The 19,973-nt window shown below is 49.0% G+C and overlaps 1 protein-coding gene across 2 annotated transcripts in view; it reads left to right on the forward strand.

The window, feature by feature from the left end:
• The first annotated feature begins 3,044 nt into the window (after window positions 1-3,044).
• Window positions 3,045-19,973, forward strand: part of Ccdc136 (coiled-coil domain containing 136) — a 30,591-nt gene continuing 13,662 nt past the window's right edge. For both annotated transcript variants that reach the window (XM_052173344.1, XM_052173343.1), the window contains exons 1-11: window positions 3,045-3,102; window positions 3,867-3,974; window positions 5,765-6,019; window positions 6,105-6,179; window positions 12,123-12,443; window positions 15,764-15,875; window positions 16,638-16,806; window positions 17,847-17,984; window positions 18,309-18,467; window positions 18,946-19,116; window positions 19,485-19,670. In XM_052173344.1, the coding sequence (XP_052029304.1) occupies window positions 3,045-3,102; window positions 3,867-3,974; window positions 5,765-6,019; window positions 6,105-6,179; window positions 12,123-12,443; window positions 15,764-15,875; window positions 16,638-16,806; window positions 17,847-17,984; window positions 18,309-18,467; window positions 18,946-19,116; window positions 19,485-19,670 (1,752 nt within the window). The remainder of the gene's footprint in view (window positions 3,103-3,866; window positions 3,975-5,764; window positions 6,020-6,104; window positions 6,180-12,122; window positions 12,444-15,763; window positions 15,876-16,637; window positions 16,807-17,846; window positions 17,985-18,308; window positions 18,468-18,945; window positions 19,117-19,484; window positions 19,671-19,973) is intronic.

Here is a 19,973-nt window from a genome sequence, read left to right on the forward strand (position 1 = left end):
ACCTACACGGCAACTCATGATCATCTGTGACCCCCACTCCCAGGGCTTCGATGCCCTCTTCCAGTCTCCTTGCACACTTCACACAAGTGGTGCACAGATAAACATGCAGGCAAAATGCCCGTTCGTATGCAAATAAGTCCTTTTAAAAATATATAGTTGTAAAATTGTAACATTACTGCTGAGAGAGCAAAAGTCAGTTTTCTGTAATGATCACAGCCCCCAGGTAGGCTGTCTGAATTCCGGGGAAGGCCCTGCTCCCAGGAGGAGGAGGACAATACACACTGGACTCCATCGAAAAATACAAGAAACTCAAGAAGACAACTCAAAGCTGGGGGTAGGGATGCGAGGTGAGGGTGAAGAGGGTGGGTGTGGGAGGAGTGGGGACTCAAACACCTTTATGAAATTCTCAAAGAACTAATACAAATACAAAATTTGTTTCAAAGTAAAATTTAACCATGGCTAGGTCTGTAGCAAGGTAGCAGAGTGCTTGCCTGCTGTGCCAAAGGTCGGAGGTTCAATCCCCAATGTTGCAAGAAGAAAAAGATGTGAACAGTGGGGTGTTACACTCGTCTTTGGACTTTATTTTCTGCATGTTGCAAATACTCATTTAAAAACGCTTTAATGGTTACTCTGAGCATCCAGAAATAAGGGTAAAGGGGGATAGATGGCCGGCTGCGTCCGTCCTCAGAAGGGATGATCTCCTGGGATGGGATTGGGGGTGAAGCTGAGTCTTAAACCCTGGGATTATGAGGATTAATCCAGATCATCCCTCTAAGCTGATCACCTGGCTGACACACCTGCCATGCCCGGCCTTTCAGACACATCCCTGACAGCCCCGCCCCCCAAGACCTGCTAAGCCCTTTCCTTCTGCCTCCTAACTTCACCCTGGTCTCAACCTCGTATTGATCTGAATAGGGTTTGCGTCCTCCTAACGGACTGGGTCTGCTCTCCCTTGAACGTTCCCTGAGATCCACGGTGAGTGGAGACCTGCAACCAGGGACCAGAGAGAGCTTAGTCCTGAGCTCCAGGCCCAGGCTCTCCTAGAGAGCTTTGACTCCTGGATGTCTTTCCATTCACCCACTGCCAACTGCCAGTCTCACCTGCTGCTGAGACAGAACCGGAAGGAGCCGCGTGGGGCAGACCCACTGAGCTCCCCCACGGGAGCCCACTTCATCATCTCTAAAAACCGTATCTTGCTACCCAAGTCTGGCTGGCTGATCTGCAAAACAGTAGTAGGCTTGCCCGCCGCTGTTCCCCATGGCTGGATCACTACAGCCAGGGTCTAAAGCGGAAGCTTGTCCTCTGGGGAGAAGGTGAAAATGAGTAATTCTTCATTTCTCTGATCATCAAGTTAGGGTGGGAGGGGAGACTCACTACTGACTACTGACTTTTGGACTTTTTTGTTTGTTTTTAGAGTCAGGGTTTCGCGCTGTAGCCCTGGCTGTCCTGGAACTCATTCTGTAAACCAGGCTGTCCTGGAAATCATATAGATCCGCCTGCCTCTGACTCCCAGGTACTGGGATTAAAGGTGTGAGCCATCACCACCTGGCAGGAATCATTGGTGATAGGAAAAATGACTTTAAATTCATGAGTTAAAAATCTGCAATAAACCGGGCGGTGGTGGCGCATGCCTGTAATCCCAGCACTCTGGGAGGCAGAGGCAGGCAGAGTTCTGAGTTCGAGGCTAGCCTGGTCTATAGAGTGAGTTCCAGGACAGCCAGGGCTACACAGAGAAACCCTGTCTCAAAAAAACCAAAAATCCAAAACAAAACAAAAAAACTGCAATAAATGATGGAGGCGCTATTAACGTAGTTGGAAGGTCCACGTTAATTCATTTACTCCATGCATCAGGTACTTTGATACTGAAGATACAAAGATGACCAAGACACTTCCCAACCTTAAAGCAGGCAGTACGCTCACCCTGCCCAGAGGGTCAGAAGAGCACAGCAGGCGGGTGTCTAATAAGGAAGGGATGGGGTGTCTGGAGAGTAACTCTCAAGCCAAGCCTGAAATTACTGATAAGCCAGGGGTGTGCAGCAGGCAGAGAATTGCTTCATTCCTGTGGAACATGGAGGGCTTGAGAGCCCGGCACCTTGGGGAGTCGAACGCAGCCAAGCCATGGCCGAACTTTAGGAGTGAGGATACACGAGAAAGAACTGGTGTGTGTACCCAGCTTAGAAATCTCCCCAGAGCGCATTCCTGCGTATCCACTTCTGGCCTAAAGGAGACCTGCTGAGATGTCAGATCTGCCCCCAAGATCCAAGTTCATCGCTTGAATAAATAGATGAAAAGGTGAAAAAAGCCTCGTGGTCTCGCACATTTCCGGTTACAGGGAACATCGGTGGTGCCCACACTGCACAGGTCACAGAGGGCGTGGCTCAAAAGACTGAGAAGAAGGCAGGTCTTGGGACGCTTGGCTCAGGCTTGGTGGGAATTCGGGGAAAGCAGTGATGTACCGCCTAGCAGTTGGCACACCCAGGTCTCAACTTCCCTATCCGCCAGCCCTGCAGTATCTCTGGGGCGCGTGAGGCCACCCGGAGGGATGGGTTTTGTGGACTGCAGGGATGGGGACGCTAGCCCTGTGTGGAGACCAAGGAAGTGCGCGCGTGTCTGCGCATCCGCAGGAAAGAGTCCATTCTCCTCCACCTCCACTCTATACCAGGCCCCGAGGTCCTACACGCGGCTGACCCAGGGTGGGTTCTGCAGGCAGAACCAAGCCATCCTAGCACTCCTTGGGTGCATCCTCAAGACCAGGTAGCTCACATCGGCTTTGCAGGAGCGGCAGACCCGAAGCTGCCTCGGGCGAGCCTGGGGCACTTTAGTGACGCGCTCTGAGCCTCTTTTGCGGGTCCTCACTGTGTCTGGAGCGGGGGACTGGGGAGGGCTTCCGGGCGGCCGCAGGCGGGCACTCGCGTCAGGTGGCCAGGCCAGGCCCCGCCCTCTCGGCCCGCCCTCCATCCTCCCTGCGCACCGGGCTCCCGGTCCCCGGCCCGGAGGCTGCGGCTTCTGCTTGGGAGGCGGCGGCGGCGGCGGCGGGAGCGGTCATGGAGGCAGGCGGCGGGGCCGGCGCGGGAGCGGCGGGCTGGAGCTGCCCTGGCCCAGGTCAGAGCCGCCTCTCCCTCAGCTCCCTATGCTCCTTCCCCCCCCCACCCCCCCACGGCTCTCCTTCCTTCTGACCCTCAGGTGCTCCTGGTACTGAATCGGCTCCCTCCACCCTGGCCTCCACCGGATACCGGATACTGCTCTCCATCTTTTCGACCTGGGGTGTCCCTTCCCAGCGGTCACTCCCCAAGCGCTCGCCATCTAGTCTCTCCAGCCCGACAGGGCTTCCAGCTCACGAGGGGGGCGGGGAGATTGTCTCTAGAGCCTGCGCCCTTCTAGTTCATCAAAGCTCTTGACCACCGGGAGAGGGTGGGGTGGGCGAGGTCTGGTGAGGGAGGGGAGGGATAGAGAACCGGCCTAGTTTAGATCCCCTTCTCTTCTCTCCTGGTCCAGCCGCCCCTCCCTTCTCTGCTTTGCTCTCTATACAGGATCCTCCCAAAACCTTCTTTCCCAGTTCCCACCCTACCCCTCTTCTCCTTGTGCCCCAGGCTAAACACTCACCCTCTTCTGTCTAGGCGAGGGAGAGGAGCAGACAGAACAGTCTGGAACTGGGGTGCTGAGGTTGGGCCGCGCCGGGCTGGGGACCTCTCCATGGGCATGAGAGGTGGCTGAGGGAATAGGATCCCAGAGCTGGACAGAGTGAGTCAGGCTTCTCCAGTGTGATTGCAAATTCCGGGGCTCCAGTATAAGAGCGCACACCCCAACTTTCCCCTCAGCCTCAGGCCCCTCGAATCCTACAGCGCCTGCTTTCTCCCTGCTCACAGGACCCACAGTAACCACCTTAGGCTCTTATGAGGTATCTGAGAGTTGTGAGAGGAAGAAAGGCCAACGCTGGGGTTCCCTGGAGCGCCGTGGGATGCAAGCTATGGACGGTAAGTTTTCTGAAAAAGACTTTCCCTCACCCTACTCTGTAGCTCCCTGCCTCCTTCCTTCCTTGACCCCAGAACTCTGAGCCAGGACATGACCCTTCCCTCACTTCACCTCAGGCCCCCCCTCCCTAGTGGCTGAGCTCCAAGCCTCCCTGGGCTCAGGCATAGATGGAAGTTTGGACACATCCCTTCGGGGCGCCAGTCACCCAGCTAACCAGGTTGTGTGTCCTGGGGGAGCTGCCAGACAGAAAGAGGTCCTGCTCAACCGGGAAGCAGGCTTTCGGCAGGGGACTTGTTCTCCTCACTGCCTGCTGACCCAGATCCCAAGCTGTCTCGTATTTTTAAAAGCCAGGACATGGGCATGTGAACTGTCTTTCCGATGCCTCCACTGTCAACTCTGAATAGAGCCCCGCAGCTTTAGTGAGGAAGTGCTTAGGAGAGAGCTAGATGAAGAGAGCCATTTCCCAGCAGCACTCCAGAGTAATGGGGCAGGTGGTACCAACACATTATCCAGGACTTCTTGTGAAGGGTCTCCAGTCCCCTCTGTAGCTCAGCACAGGCCTTCCCTAGAGACTAGATGATGTAAGGGCTCTCAGATGAACCATATGCTGTTGGTATTAGAAGAGGAAAGACCAGAGATCCAGAATTTAAAAGCAAAGCAATCCCTACTAAGACAAGATTTTGCTATTTACAGGATCTGCATTGCAGTTAAAAAAAAAAAAGGAAGTGTTCAGGAGTCTGAACACGAGGACTCGAGGACCAGTACCAAATCAGTTTTTCAAATATGTCAACGGGACTGGAGAGATGTCTTAGCAGTTGACCAGTCCCCAGCACCCACGTCACAGCCCACAGCTGTCTATGACTCCAGTCTTAGAGGCTCTCATACCCTCTTCTGTGGGTGATAGACAGACACACATGCAGAGAAAGCATTAAATAAATAACCGAATAGTTTAAAAGAATGTGTTAGATGCAGACTTTCTTTTACACATACGTTCAGCCTGACACTTAGTCTGAACATCAACATGGGTCAGAAGGAAAGAGATGACCCTTGTGGCACCCAACAGGGAAACAACAGGTATAGAAAAATTTAAAAAAAGATATTTGATAACATGCATTTGAAAGGGTTCCAACATTGCTGCAGTAAACAACTCCAAGTCATTTCCCCCTAATGTTTCCTTTTCTACCTACAGACCAAGCCAGTATTTCCTTATTATGAAAAGGCCAACTTGCAAGCCACCTAGATTTCTCCCCCAAGCATGCTCCATTTGGCCTAAATAAACAGCTGGTGTCTGAATGTCTGAATCCTTTTTTTCTTTTTTCTTTTTTCTTTTTTTTTTTTCCTCTGAAACAGGGTTTCTCTGTATAGCCCTGGCTGTCCTGGAACTCACTCTGTAGACCAGGCTGGCCTTGAACTCAGAAATCTGCCTGCCTCTGCCTCCCAAGTACTGGGATTAAAGGCGTGTGCCACCACCGCCTGGCTTGTCTGAATCCTTTCTTAACTCCTTGTCCCGCTACCCAGAGTTCAGACTGCTAGAGCCAGGTGCCCTCCTCATGCAAGCTTCCTGTACTTGAGCCAACATGAGGCTGCCGTAAAGGCAGTAGACGGTCAATATTAGGCGTTTGGAAGCCAGAGAGGATGCATCCAAACTTGACCTACCAGAGCCTGACCATGAGTTAAGTCCTACCCAAGGGCACCTCGGGGGACCCCAGGTGGCACTATTCCAGGCCCTGGGGTGGTAAGGTGCAGGTTCTGGACCGGGCACTGACTGTGGCGGGGTGATTGTCTCTCCTAGGGGAGGTGTTACTTCCAGCTCTGTATGAGGAAGAGGAGGAGGAAGAAGAGGAGGAGGAGGAAGAGGTCGAAGAAGAAGAGCAAGGACAGAAAGGCGGCAGTTTGGGCTCCCTGTCGATGGGCAAGCATCGGGGCCTGAGCCTGACTGAGACGGAGCTGGAGGAGCTGAGGGCTCAGGTGCTCCAGCTGGTGGCCGAGCTGGAGGAGACCCGAGAGCTCGCTGGGCAGCATGAGGATGACACTCTGGAGCTTCAGGGTGAGCTTCTGTGACCGGGCACGGGGCTCGGGCCCAATGGCTCGGTGCTTCCCTGGTTCCAAACCAGATGTTCCTCTCACCGCAGGCCTCCTGGAGGATGAGCGGCTGGCCAGTGCCCAGCAAGCAGAAGTATTCACCAAGCAGATTCAGCAGCTCCAAGGTAACTGCCCCCCAAGTCTAGGCAGAGGGGAGTGGCCACCCTAATCAAACAAGCCTGAGAACCTTACCTCTCTCTTTCTCTCCCTCCTCACCCCTTCTCTCCTCCTTGCTCTCTGCCCTCTTCTTTCCTTAATTTCCCATCTTTGTCTATCTACATGGCCATCCCGACCTCATCTCTCTTGCCTTCCTACCTTCTCATCTTCTCTCTCCTTCTCTCTCTCTCTCCCTCTCTCCCTCTCTCTCTCTGGTTCACCCTTTCCCTTTTCTCTTCCCAGCCCCTCCCCCACTCACGTCCCTGTTTATTCGCACCCATGTCCCACATGTCTCAGGGCCAGGGATGTATGATCAAGGTTGAGTTCCAGGCTGTATTTCTCTTTCTGAGCCCTCCAAGCTTGTGCCCCCCCCCCAACTCCCCTGTTTTCAAAGTCCAGATCCTTTTGTCTTGGGAAGCCGCGAGGCAAGCGTCCCATATTCCCTGCACTACCAAACAGAGAGGGAGCTTTTGTTCCTTCTGTGGGCTTCCGGAAAGTTTGGAGGATCTGCCCTAGAAAACAGCAGGGACTCTGTAGGGAGAGCTGAGATCAAGCCAACTGCAAAGTATAAATGGAAGGGGAAAAAAGGTCTGGAAGCTGTCCTGGAGAGAGTGAGCGAGCGAGCGAGCGAACATAGAAACAGAGGAGCAGAAGAGCCGGGTACAGAGTGCAAGCAAAGGGAGGTGCGGGAAAGGTGGCGAAGAGAAGACAAATGGCAGACACAGCATGGGGGGGGGGGGGCAGCATGGGTGTTGGCCTCACAGCGTCTGAATTCCCAGGCTTAGCTTTACTGTTTACGAACTTCATTATCCTGGGCAGGTTGCGTATCCCTCACATCCTCAGCTTCTTCCGTGTGAAACAGGGCTAACTCATTGGTCTGTCAACTGTTTGTTGAGAACCTTTATATTTTAAAAGGGCCAACAAAGAACCCCAATTGTCCAAATCCCCGAAGAGTAGATTCCACAGCTGGGCAGGGTGGCACAGGCCAAGAATCCCAGTATGTGGGAAGTAAAGGCAAGAAAACCAGGAATTTGATGCCAGCCTTGGCTACATAGTGAGTTCAAGGCTATTTGGGTTTCATGAGACCCAGCGTCATTAAAAATAAATAAATATATAAATTCTAAAGGAAAGCATAAGAATGCAAGTTCAGGTGGTAATAAAGGCAACACAGGTATGAGTGTAATATGCAATATAAATAAAAGTATGTGGTACTGATAAGTTATTTTTCTGCCAGTAAAAGGAGCCAATTCGAGCCAGATTATATTAAAGGCAGGCTTATTGGGAAGCTGCTTTTAGGTGAGTTCACTGACTCCAAGGACTGAGGCCATGGGAAGGGAGAGAGAGGGGAAGAGGAAGAGAAAGAAAGGAAAAGCATGTGTAGAGAGAGAAGAGAAGAAGAGGAGAGGGAAAGGGAGACCAAAATGTCTGGAATATATAAGGAGGAGCCTTTCTGGGAAGGGTAGCCCAGGTCCTGGGCTGGAAAGTTCAGGATTGGAGGCAGGGTGTAACAGTGCCTCAGTAGGGACTGAGGGATGCTGGGAGAACCGAGAGGCCAGGTCTGCTTTGGTACGTAAGATATGCACCTCAGTCCCTTGTCCCCAGACAGATGTGTGGATAGGAATGAGGTAGGGGTTAGTTAAGTTATGTAAAGTCTTTAAGAAGGTGGTGCTTCAGTTGTGTAGTGGGAAGGATCCAACCATTCAAAATCTGATGGATGAACCTACTAGACAGGAGAACAGCAATCACAAGGTCTGGAGGTGAGAGCGAGCGTCATGTTAGGGGGCAGGACCAAGGTCACCACAAAGTCCATCTAAAGGACCCTTGTAGAAGAAAAGCCTAAGAAGAAGGCAGAGGTCTAGTTGGAGTAGGTAGGCCTTTTGGGTCTGCTGACAGAGCTAGCTTTCAGTGTAGATGTAGTAAGAGCTATTTTCCAAGGCTGGAATGACTGATATGTCTTACATTTTTATTAGCTCTTTGCCTTTTTCCTTCTGTGGTGAGGGTTTGTTTAATCCAAGGCTTTTGTCCCGTGCTGACCACTGAGCAACATCCCTGAACCTGTGCTTTACCTTTTCAAAAAGAGTACTTTAGAATCCAGGGGGGAGAAATGGAGTCAGGCACGCTAGTAGGTCTGTTTAACTGGCTGCGTTCTTGAATTACAGCATTAGAAATGGTGATGGTTGGGAACATATTTGAGGGTGGAGCCTTCATGACTTTGCCAGGAGAAACTGGGTAAATACTGATATCTAAGGGCCTGGGAGAGCTTGGCAAATTTGCTTGGGAACTAGAGAAGCCATCTAAGAGGGTTTTTTTGCTGGACAGGTTTGATGTCCAAAGTGAGTATGTGAAGGAGCCATTTGGATGTATGATCTAGAACTGGGGGAGAAACAAGGGCTGGAAATGAGCTTTGGTAATTATTAACATGTGGACAGCATAATCTATGGGAGATGGGACATTCAGTCACGCCGGAGGGGAGAGAAAGGGTTCATAGAGACCCTCCTAACTAGAGGCCCAGGATAGGAGGAATGGCAAAAGAAACGAGATAGAAGGAACACCTAAGTCCATTCTGCCCTGAAAGGCAAGGGCAAAAAATGCTTCCGGGAAATGAGGATCCACTGCGTGGAAAGCTGTGAAGGCAAGTCAGGTGGCTGCTGGGGTTGACAAGATGGAGAACCAGAAGACATGACATGGCAGGACGGATTGGGGTTGGCGAGAAAAACGGGAGGTCAAGTGGAGAACAAACCGAGTACAGATCATAGTGATAGCCATTTTAAAGAGAAATAAGGGGAGGGGAGGTGGATCAAGGCGAAAGGTTTCTTTTGTAAGGCAAGGAACCCTTGATCTTGTTTTCATGATGAAGGAAAAGGTCCAGATGAGTCGACCCAAGTATTAGTCTTTACTTGGAAAAGAGCATTTTTTTTCTTCTTTCCGGTATGGAGAAGTCTGAAAATCTGAAAGAGAGGGGGAAATAGAGTTGACGCTCTAGACTTCAAGGATTCCCCCCCAGGTGAGGGGCGGCTGGCCTCAAACCCACTCCAGGCCCCGCCCCGCGGAAGGAACCTGAGACGGCCCTCGCGCACGCGCGTTGCCCGTTTCCGCCAAGTGGGGGCGCTCGCGGCCTCAGAGGTACCTAGTGTTCAGAGGCGGTTCCGGCCGCCAAAGCCCCCCGGGGCGGCACCGGCCCGGGAGGCGGGAGCCCCCCCTTTGGAGACCGCTTGTGGGGGGCCGCCGAGATGCAGGCCATAACCAGTAAGTGCGAATTGTCTTCTCTGCCCCTCAAGTCGACTCCCGACTCCTCCTCCCGCCGCGCCCCCGACGGCCCCAGCCCTCTGTCAACCGGCGCCAGCTCTTTGGAACCTGATCCCTGCTTTTCCAACTCCTGGCTGCGCTGTCCCCGTTCAGCTTCCAAGATGGGCCTGGCCCCTCACTACCCATCACTACCCCACCTCCCATGATCTAAGAAGGCACTTGACAGAGCCGGGTCCCAAACAGCTACCCAATGAGGTCTGAGGGTGTGCTAGGGAGATGGAGGTTGGTCTGCGCCCCTAGAATACCCAGACCTGGGGTCTTCATCATAGTGACCAGTGGACCCTCATACCTCTTCCTCCAACCAAACCCTTCAAGATCTCACCTTGTAAACTCTTGTACTGTGGGATATATTTATGTTGTGGGGTGTTTTAGTTGGTCTCCCGATCTCTTGGCCGTGAATTTTATGAAATCAGGGAACACGCTTTGTTTACTTCCTTTCAAAGAGAAAGTCAGGGTATGGGGATGTAGTTCAGTACCTAGCACACATGAGATGCTGGGTTCAACCTTTAGTAAAGGAATTTAAACAAAAATCCAGGAAGTTACACAACCTAGTGCACATACTTGCTGAAGGCATAGAGACCTTCCTGTGTGCCCTCTCCACTTACTGGTATCTGCCAACCATATACCCAATTCCCTTGCCTCTGCCTCTAGAGTGCTGGGACTACAGACATGTACAACTATGCCCTTAAATGTGTCTTATAGAATGCCTGTGTGCTCTTAACATGTAATTTGCATATACAAAAGAAACTCAGTAAAAATTGAATGAATGAGGCCCTCCACCCTGCATGAATACAGTATATGTTTACTGAACTGGATTTTGGTTTAAATTCCTTTACTAAAGGTTGAACCCAGCATCTCATGTGTGCTAGGTACCAAACTTCAGCCCCACACCCTGACTTTTCTGTTTGAAAGGCAGTACATAAACCAGCACGTTCCCTGATTCCATAAAGTTTATAGCCAAGGGAGGATGGAACTGAACACAGCCACATGTGCTACAGAGTTCAAGGCGCTATATGATCCTTGAGGGTTCCTCTTAACTTTTGGAAGAGGTGGAAGAGAGGCTAGAAAAAGATGAAACCCAGGTGTTTGCTAGAATACACAGGAGATGGGACATGGGGACAGCTTACCTTGTGACGTCCAGTTTTCTATCATCCCTTAATCCTGCCTGCATGTCTGAATTCTTACTAAAATCCATGACTTTAACCTTTCACTTTTGAGTTATTTTCACCCATTCCAAATGGGTACCTGCATCCATGAGAAACTAGATGTAGTGACTCAGGTCTGTAATCTCATCACTTGGCAGGCTGAGTTTGAGACCAGCCTGTGCTACAGAATGAGACTCTGCCTTAAAAACAACAAAAGAGCAGAGGTAGGTGGACCTCTTGAGTTCCAGGACAGCCAGGGCAACACAGAGAAACCTATTTCAAAAAACCAAAAAGAAAAAATAAACTAAAACAACCTCAGATGATCCATGGGGTTCTGACACATTTGTTTTGCAAATTAAAACATAAGCATAACAAATATAAGCATAATCCATATATAAAGAGTAGAAACTTGTGAAAATCAAGCAACACCAGTACAAGATGTAGATTAAAATACCTGTAATGTTACCCCACTCCTCTGAAGCAACTACTTTTTTTAATGTATTCTCTGTGACTGTGTGAACACACATGTGTGCCTGTGAATGTGGAGACCAGGAGTCAGTGTCAGGTGTCTTCCTCCCCCTCCCCCTTATGTTTTGAGACAGGGTCTCTCACTAAACCAAGGGTTCTCTGTTTCAGCCAAACTGGCAAACCAGTAAGCTCCCGGGATTGGTTCTCTGCCTCCTGCCCACACTCTGCAGTCCCAAGGGTTAGGGTTACTGCCTCATGCCACCATGAGGGTTTTTGTGGATGCCAGGAACTGAACTCAGGCCCTTAATAGTTCTATGGCAACTACCTCACTGCCTAAGCCCTTTTCCCAAACTTGAAGCAACTGCTTTCTAGGTTTTGTGGCGTGGATAGATCTTCTTAGACTGTCTTTCTGTATCTTTAAGTATTTGTGTTGTACAGTATCTGACTTGATTCTCTTTCTATCTAATATATCGTAGAAACACTTTCATATTTTTCTAGTTAATGAAAAGGTTTCCTTTGACTTACTGTTTTTGGAGGTCTAAAGTGGCACGGACACTGGCTTCTGCTCAAGGCCTCTCGGGAACTGTGTCATGATTCAGCTGATGTTGTCAGTCACCATGTAGGTGATTAGTCCATGTTTTATTATCTTGTGATGAAATTATTTTTTAATTTGACCTTGAGTTCTAAATGTGTGCTGTTTTGCATCCTGTGCTTACAGGAAGTATGGGGCAAAGGGGAACCTCTGAGGTCTTATATTTCCTAAGCTCTAGGATGGATAAGTGAAAATACTCTGAAATTTTTTCTAATCCATGGAGATTTTAGAAAGACTTAGAACACTGATAAAATACTACCTAATAGATGCTCTACCTCTCTGGTGGAGTAAAGGCTCAGCTGTCAGCGGCTGCCAGACAACAGGTAAGATTCTTGCCAATGCTGTTTCCAGACTGTGCTCAGCCTGTTCACCTCCTGACCACCAACCTTTGGTTTTTTCAGGTGAGCTGCAACATCTACGGGAGGAGATCTCCCTGTTAGAGCATGAGAAAGAAAGTGAGCTTAAAGAAATAGAGCAGGAGTTGCATTTGGCCCAAGCAGAGATCCAGAATCTACGGCAAGCTGCAGCAGACTCCGCAACTGAACATGAGAGTGACATAGCGTCCTTGCAGGACGATCTCTGCCGCTTGCAGAATGAACTCGATGACATGGAACGCATTCGAGGGGATTATGAGTTGGAGATTGCCTCGCTCCGTGCAGAAATGGAATTGAAGACTTCTGAACCATCTGATTTAAGTATCTCAGACTATGCTGGGATACAAGGTATGAAACTTTCTGATCTGTTCACACAGTTGAACAGAGCAGAGGACATTATAGATAGGAAGATAGTGGAAGAGTAGTGTTAGGTTATGCATTAGGAACCTCTGGGGGAAAAATCCCCCTTGTTTACTTTGAGACTAGAGAGAAAAACTTGGTTGTTACATAACCAGTGGATGGTGGTATAAGAATTAGAGATGGACCCTAGAGATTCTTAACAGGGAGCTGTTGGCACCCTTTGGTTTGAGTATGGGAAAGTCCTCTCTGGGAAAGTGTCCAGGTCTGGGGTAGACACAGAGGGACCTGTCACTGTAGGAAACCCTTCCTATTGCTGTGACATCATGGCTCTTTGCCTGAGCCTGTTTATGCCTTTAGCCCTGCATCAAAGATCCAGAATGCTAATTCTTAGCTTCATTTAGCCCTCCTGAGTAGAAACTTTGGAAGGCAGCAAATCAGAGCACAAGACAGCTGGAGAGGAAAAAAGGTTATTTCTAGTAATGCATGCGGTACTCAAAAGCTTTGAGCCCTGTTTCAGCCTGTCTCCCAGCTAGTTGCTAGGATTCATGACATCAGAGGGTTTGCCTTTATTCTAGCCTAGATTTATGATCCAAGTATAATGGAGGACCTATACTTGGCCAGGTCAAGCAGAGACAGTCAACAAGGAAATCAAAGAATTGCAATCTTCCCAGCTGTATTAAGCTTTTCAGAAAGAGTTGCTTTTGGCCGGGTGGTGTTAGGAGAAGGGTCAGCGCAGGGTGGAAAGGTGCAGCTAGGGGTAAGCTAACCTGAGTCAAAAGCCCAGCTCTAGTCGGGGGAGCAGGGTCAACTTAGTCAAGTTATTATCTCTCTCCAAGCCTCATTTCTATATCTGGAATATGAGCTGCACTTGGCTAATAAAGTCTTACAGCAGGATGGGACACTAGGACAGAAAAAGACCTAAGGAAAACACAGAGGAGCCTGAGTGCTATGTGGAGTTAATTGGATGGATGACTCTTGGCTCCTTAGTCATGGCAAGTGGGCAGTGGTGATCTAAGATGCCTTACTGCTGCCGAGCCAAGGTGGGAGTTCTCCCAGGGAACGCTGGGCTGCATTCTTCTGTTAGTCTAAAACTATACTAAAATCAAAGGTTTCTTTAAGCAGGAGATCTTATGCAAGGCTATTTCAAGGATTAAATGAAGGTTAAAACCATCAAATCTTCACACACAGTTCTCATTACAGTTTCTTACTTCCCATGGTAATCTTCAGGAGTCAAAGAGTTTCTTTCTATTCATTCATTCATTCGTTTGTTTGTTTATTTATTTATTTATTTATTTATTTATTTATTTATTTGAGGCAGGTCTCTCTACATAGCCCTGGCTGTCCTAGAATTTGTTATGTAGACCAAGCTGGCCTTAAACTCAAAGAGATCTGTCTGCCGCTGCCTCTGCCTCCCAAATCCTGAGGTTTAAGCTTGTGCCACCATACCTTGACCTGTCTAAGAACTTCTGATTGGATTAAAGAAGAAACATTAAAACTGGTGTTTATGGAAGTTTAATCCTCTTATAAGTAAAATATCGTATATTGTAATTAAGGCCAGTTAGTGTATCTTAAATGTTGGGAGAATTAGTGTTGTAAATGCTGTGATTCTTTCTGTGTGTGTGAGTGTGTGCTGTGTGTGTGTTGGTAGGGGAAGCACTGACACCCTCATACACTGTAGAAGACATGGGTTGAGGTGGGTACCTACCTCTATCAGTGTCTACCATACCTTATTTTGAGACAGGATCTGTTACTGAACCTGAAGTTTACCACCTTGGCTAGACTGACTCACTGGGGAGTCCCCAGGGTCTACCAGTCTCCACACCCTCAGTGCTGGGGTTATAGGTACAAGCTGACATTCCTGGCTTTTTAATGGGGATATTGGGAATCTGAACTTAGGTCCTCATGTTTATACACTTTACCTACTCAGTCACTTCCCCAGCTTCAGTAATATTATTCTTTTCTTGAAATATTTATTGGTTTTATTTATATGTACATGTATCCACATGTTGGATACCTGCTGAGTCCAGAAGTGGGCACTGGGCTGAGATTATAGGTGGTTATAAGCCAGGCAACGTGGGTGCTGGAAACTGATTTTGCTCTTGTAAAAAAGCATCAACTCACTTAAAGACTGAACCATCTCTCTGGCCCTGTTGGTTCTTATTCATAAAGAGATAAAGCGTGGGTATTTGTAGCAACTGGGGAATTTTAACCAACCTCTTCTCTCTTCTAATGCTTGAGGAAAACAAGCATTTTATATTGGGATGGGCTTTTCTGTCAGCAGATGAGGAAGATGAATATGACTTGGGGGAGTGTGCCTGCTGGCGTGCATGGCAAGGCCTAGGTTCATCCTAAGCACCATCCCTCCTCACAACAAACAACAGACAGCCCAAACCCTGCAATCCTCCTCACAACAAACAGCAGACAACCCAAACCCTACAATCCTCCTCACAACAAACAACAGACAGCCCAAACCCTACAGTCCTCCTCACAACAAACAACAGACAGCCCAAACCCTGCAATCCTCCTCACAACAAACAACAGACAGCCCAAACCCTACAATCCTCCTCACAACAAACAACAGACAGCCCAAACCCTACAATCCTCCTCACAACAAACAACAGACAACCCAAACCCTACAATCCTCCTCACAACAAACAACAGACAGCCCAAACCCTACAATCCTCCTCACAACAAACAACAGACAGCCCAAACCCTACCAGGAACATATCTGCTCCCAGGTTGGTTTCTTCAGTGTGGAGCTAAAAGGAGGAGGGATGGTCAGCATGAGCGGGTTGTCTCTGGAAGGCAGATCTGGAACATAGAAGGTGGCAGTTTACAGCTGGCAGGGCTCTGAACTAAAAGCATCATGGCGGCTGTAGTTGTGCCTCAGTTGCTAGAGGCCGTGCCTAACCTGCATGGAGCTCTGTGCTGCATAAATCCCCAGTACTGTGTAAAAAAACAGGCACTCAAGAGGAGAAAACAGGAAGATCTGAAGTTTAAAGTCAGAGACCAACCTAGGCTACCTGAGGCCCTGTCTCAAAAAGATAAAAAGAAAGAAAGGCAATGGGAGGTACTATAAATAGTTAACTAGAAACTTAAATACGATAAATTCAAGAGTTCCTAAACATGCAAGATGATATTTCTATTGGAGCTTCAAGGATTAATATACTGGGTGTGTATTCTGTGCCTCAGAAAAAGAGAAGCTATGTAGCCCTTTGCTGTTGAGTTTCCATTCAGGAAATATTGGGGTTGGTCGTGAGTGCTCTGTGCACTGAGGACACTCCCCTCTCTCTGCTCTCCTTCTGCAGATGAACTGCACCAGCTTCGGGAGCGCTACCACTTTCTGAATGAGGAGTATCAGGCCCTGCGGGAGAGCAACAGCAGCCTCACCGGGCAGCTTGCTGAGCTGGAGAGTGACAGGTACAGCCAGGGTCAGGAGCACCACAGCCTCGCAGGCTTCCCCAGAAGCAGAGGGTGGGATCGTGAATATTTCTGTGTTCCTGGAAAGCAGTCATGTCTGTGTACTCCCAAGGGTATAGAGACCTCCCAGGAGCAGGCTCAGACTGCCACTAAACTGTGTCAGAACTGTAGTTAAGTGAGCTATAAGATGCAGTTTTCCTCTATTCTTGGCATTAGGGTCTAGCTAAGCTCTGCTTTATATTATAGATCAGCTGAGGTCCCTGTGTCATCCACACAGGTGTGATTCAATGTAGTGGCACAGAACAGCCTTCCTAATGCTGTGGCCTTTAACACAGTTCCTCATGTGCTGATCCCTACCACAACATGATATCTGTGCTACTTCATAACTGTAACTTTGCTAGTGTTATAAATCACAATGTAACTATCTGATATGCAGGATATCTGATGTGGCCCTTAAAGGGGTCATGATCTGAAGGTTGAGAACCACTGGCACAGAGCCTCTAGGTTAGATGTGTCTTGACATCAGAACCAGCCTTGAAACCAGCTAGGTCAGGCATCACAAGATGTTCCAAAGTTAAAATGCCATGCAGTGACATGCTGGAGGTTGTGTGTAATCTTGTGAACATGTTAATCTGTGAGGTGATGCACAGTAAAAGGCTCTTTAGTAGCTTTGGCCTAACTGGAAGCACTGGACCTGCGCATGCCTGACGAGTGATACCTGGCAGAGCTCCTCCCAACATAGTCCTGGGTTCTGGATTACAGGACACGGAGAGCAACGGAACGATGGTTGGAATCTCACCTGCTAAGGAGTACGATGTCCTCAGAGTCTCAGACTTCAGAAATGGATTTCCCAGAGCCTGACCCTGTGATGCAACTTTTGCGCCAGCAGCTGCTGGGAGCTGAGGAGCAGATGCATGACATGCAGGACAAGGTAGGCGACAGAGGGTGGAGTGGCAGGCTGCTGCTACCATCTCTCTCGCCTTTCCCTGGCCTGTAGCAGGGATAGAGCTAACAGAGGAGCCCTGCACTGTAGGAGGGTATGGTATGGTATCCCAGGGTCTTGTCTGACTGGCAGAGTATGTCAGTCAGGGGATGACATTTCAGTCAGAAAATAGACCAGATATTTGGTAGTTGTCCCATACAATTATGTGGATGCTGAAAACTCTGTCCCTACTGATGTGGTAGTGCAGCATGTCATTGCACATGTGTGTGGTGCTAGTGCACATAAGCCTCCTGTGTGTGAGCTGCCAGCTGTGTGACAGTACAACACATACCATTGTTACATAGTGCAGTGACTTGAAATGAGTGCTAATATTTTGTGTTTCCACCATATTGTGTTTTACTGTTATTTTAAAAGCTTTTGTCCTTAAAAACAAAAACAAAGAAAAAGTGTTCATTATAAAAGAGGACACCAGAAGGGCAGTGGTGGCTCACACCTTTAATCCCGGCACTTGAGAGTCAGAGACAAGCAAATCTGAGTTTGAGGCCAGCCTGGTGAAGTTTTAGGATGTCCAGGACTACACAGAAACCCTGTCTCAGAAAACAACAGCAAAAACAAACAAAAAGACGAGGATGCCATGTTACACTGACAGCATCTTCAAGTGTCTCGTGTTTGTCGCCTCTGTTAATGGCGTCATTTTCATTGTGCTGCACTCACATTAGTTCACTGTGAGGGTGTACATTAGCATCCCAGGAGCACTAAGACAGTGACAAGCACACGTGCTGTGCTTATCTAAGTGTGTGTAAATGGACTCTATACTGGTCATACAATATTTCATTAGTGTAATGACAAATTCTCAGCATGAGTCTACATTGTTATTTGACACCTGACTATATTCTAATCAAAGGAATGACATTTTCCCAGGTCGTGTTCTCTCTCTCTCTCTCTCTCTCTCTCTCTGTGTGTGTGTCTGTCTGTCTGTCTGTCTGTCTGATCTACTACAAATCAGCCCCATTCCGTTTCCCACACAGTGTAAGAGCTTGTGTAGTGAATTGGAAGAGCTACAGCATCACCGCAGAGCCAGTGAGGAGGAGCAGAAGCGGCTGCAGAGGGAGCTCAAGTGTGCTCAGAATGAGGTGCTCCGGTTTCAGACCTCCCACAGCACCCAGGTAAACACTGCCAGGGGAAAGGCAGCAAGGCTCAGAGTCACTGCCTCCAGGGTGGCTGGACTTCCGGAGTGAGGCTGAACTCTGCTGACTCTTACCCTATGACCAGAACCCAACAGCATCACCCAAAATCCCTGCATATAGAAGCCAAATAGGATGGTATGTAGAAAGGTGTCATTGTTGAGTGTCTTCATCACTGCAGACACCCAGCCATAGATCCAGAGAGCTTCTTCTCAAGGTCTCTGCGTCAGAAAAGTCACAGAGGCCTGGATAGGGCCCTGCTGTTTCTTGAGAGTGACTGCTCTACCCACATCCTCCCTACCACAGAACGAGGAACTGAAGAGCAGGCTCTGTGTCCTGCAGCAAAAGTATGATGCTAGCCAGGACGAGCACAGTGAGCTTCTGAAGGTGCAGATGCAGCTGGAGACTGAGCTCCAGCAGCTCAGACTGCTCAGATGCACACCTGTAGAGAGCCAGAGTGAGAAGGTAACAGTGCCAAAGGTAAAGGGAGAGCGGAGGGGCCAGCAGCACTGGGCTGGGTTGCGGGGTGTAAATAATAGGAACTCCAGAGCTTGGGATGTGACTTTTGGCAGACCGCCTGCCTAGCATGCATGAAGTCCTAGGTTCACTCCCTAGCATTGAAACAAAACAAAAGGAGAAAACTGTGTTTTGAGCCTAGTGTGATAGGACATACCTGTTATGACAGAACTGAGAAGATAGAAGCAGAGGAATCAGGAGTTCAAAGGCTAGTGCCTGCTACATAGACTGAGTTTCATGAGCTTAGATTACATTTGTTTATAAACAAGCAAGCCAAAAGGATAACCGGCTTCTTGAAGGTCTGCATAGGTGGGAGGACAAGTAGCAAGGGAAAGGAGGAGGTAGATTCTTAGGTGGTCAGTGGTGAGTCAGGGGAAGAGCAAGGTCATAAAACCCAGCACCACTACCCAGCGCCCCCTGCATACAGGAGTTGATGTGCCGGCTCCAGAAGCTGCAGGCCCAGCACCAGTGCAGTGTGAATGAGAAAGAACAGCTTCTAGAAGTCCAGCATCACCTGCACGACAAGCTGCGGTGCCACGAGTCAGAGGTGCATCGTCTCCGAGACATGGTGGACTGCTTGCGAGAGAAAAATGAGAAGGTAAAAGGAAGGCCAGACCAGGAGCACATAGCCAGGCAGGACCTTCTGTGAGGGTAAGCAGGGCGGGGCTGTTGGAGTTCTGTGGAGGAGTTGCTGGTGAGGTGGACCCAGGACATGTAGAAAGAGCTGCTTTGGAGATAGCCACAGTTTCCTTTTATTTTAAACCAGAAAATCAGTCTACAGAAAGGAATCCTGTTGCTTCCTTCAGGAGGAAGTCTCACAAGGTCAGGGTGTCAAGCCTGTTAAGGATAGGTCTGTTTGGTTCTCCCTGGCTGGGATGAAGTCAGGGTTGGAAAGGTAAGGGGCGGAAAGATCACGAGTAAGGCAGTAGTTGTACATAGGATGATGGCTCTGCCTTCCCTACCCAGAATTCAGGGATACACATCCAGCTTCAGGAGATGAAGGGATTGTATCAGTTCAGCAGGGATGAGCTGGAGCGGCAGAAGCACATGTATGACCAGCTGGAGCAGGACTTCCTGCTCTGCCATCAGGAGCTGACAGAGCTCAGGTCCAGCCAGTCCATTTGTGAAGAAAATGGAGACTGCTCGAACAAGGTAATTGTACTTCAGAGTGCTAAGTGCTGCTGGCACCAGCTTGGGAGAGAGGAGAAACAGACAAGGGATGAGGTCACCCAACCAAAGGCGGAAGACAAAGGCAGACCCATGTCTGCTGGCCTTAAAACAGTTCATCTTGAACTTGACTTGAATAAGAACCAGAGCTTAGTAGATCAATACATTTGATCTCAGTCAGTATGGACATCTGTTTTTCATATGACCTCCTGTATATATGCATTTCTACATTGCTATTATAACTGTGTTGATGCCTCATCATTTGAAGGGAGGCACATACATACACAT

This window comes from Apodemus sylvaticus, chromosome 2 (assembly GCF_947179515.1).
Source record: "Apodemus sylvaticus chromosome 2, mApoSyl1.1, whole genome shotgun sequence".
NCBI lineage: Eukaryota > Metazoa > Chordata > Mammalia > Rodentia > Muridae > Apodemus > Apodemus sylvaticus.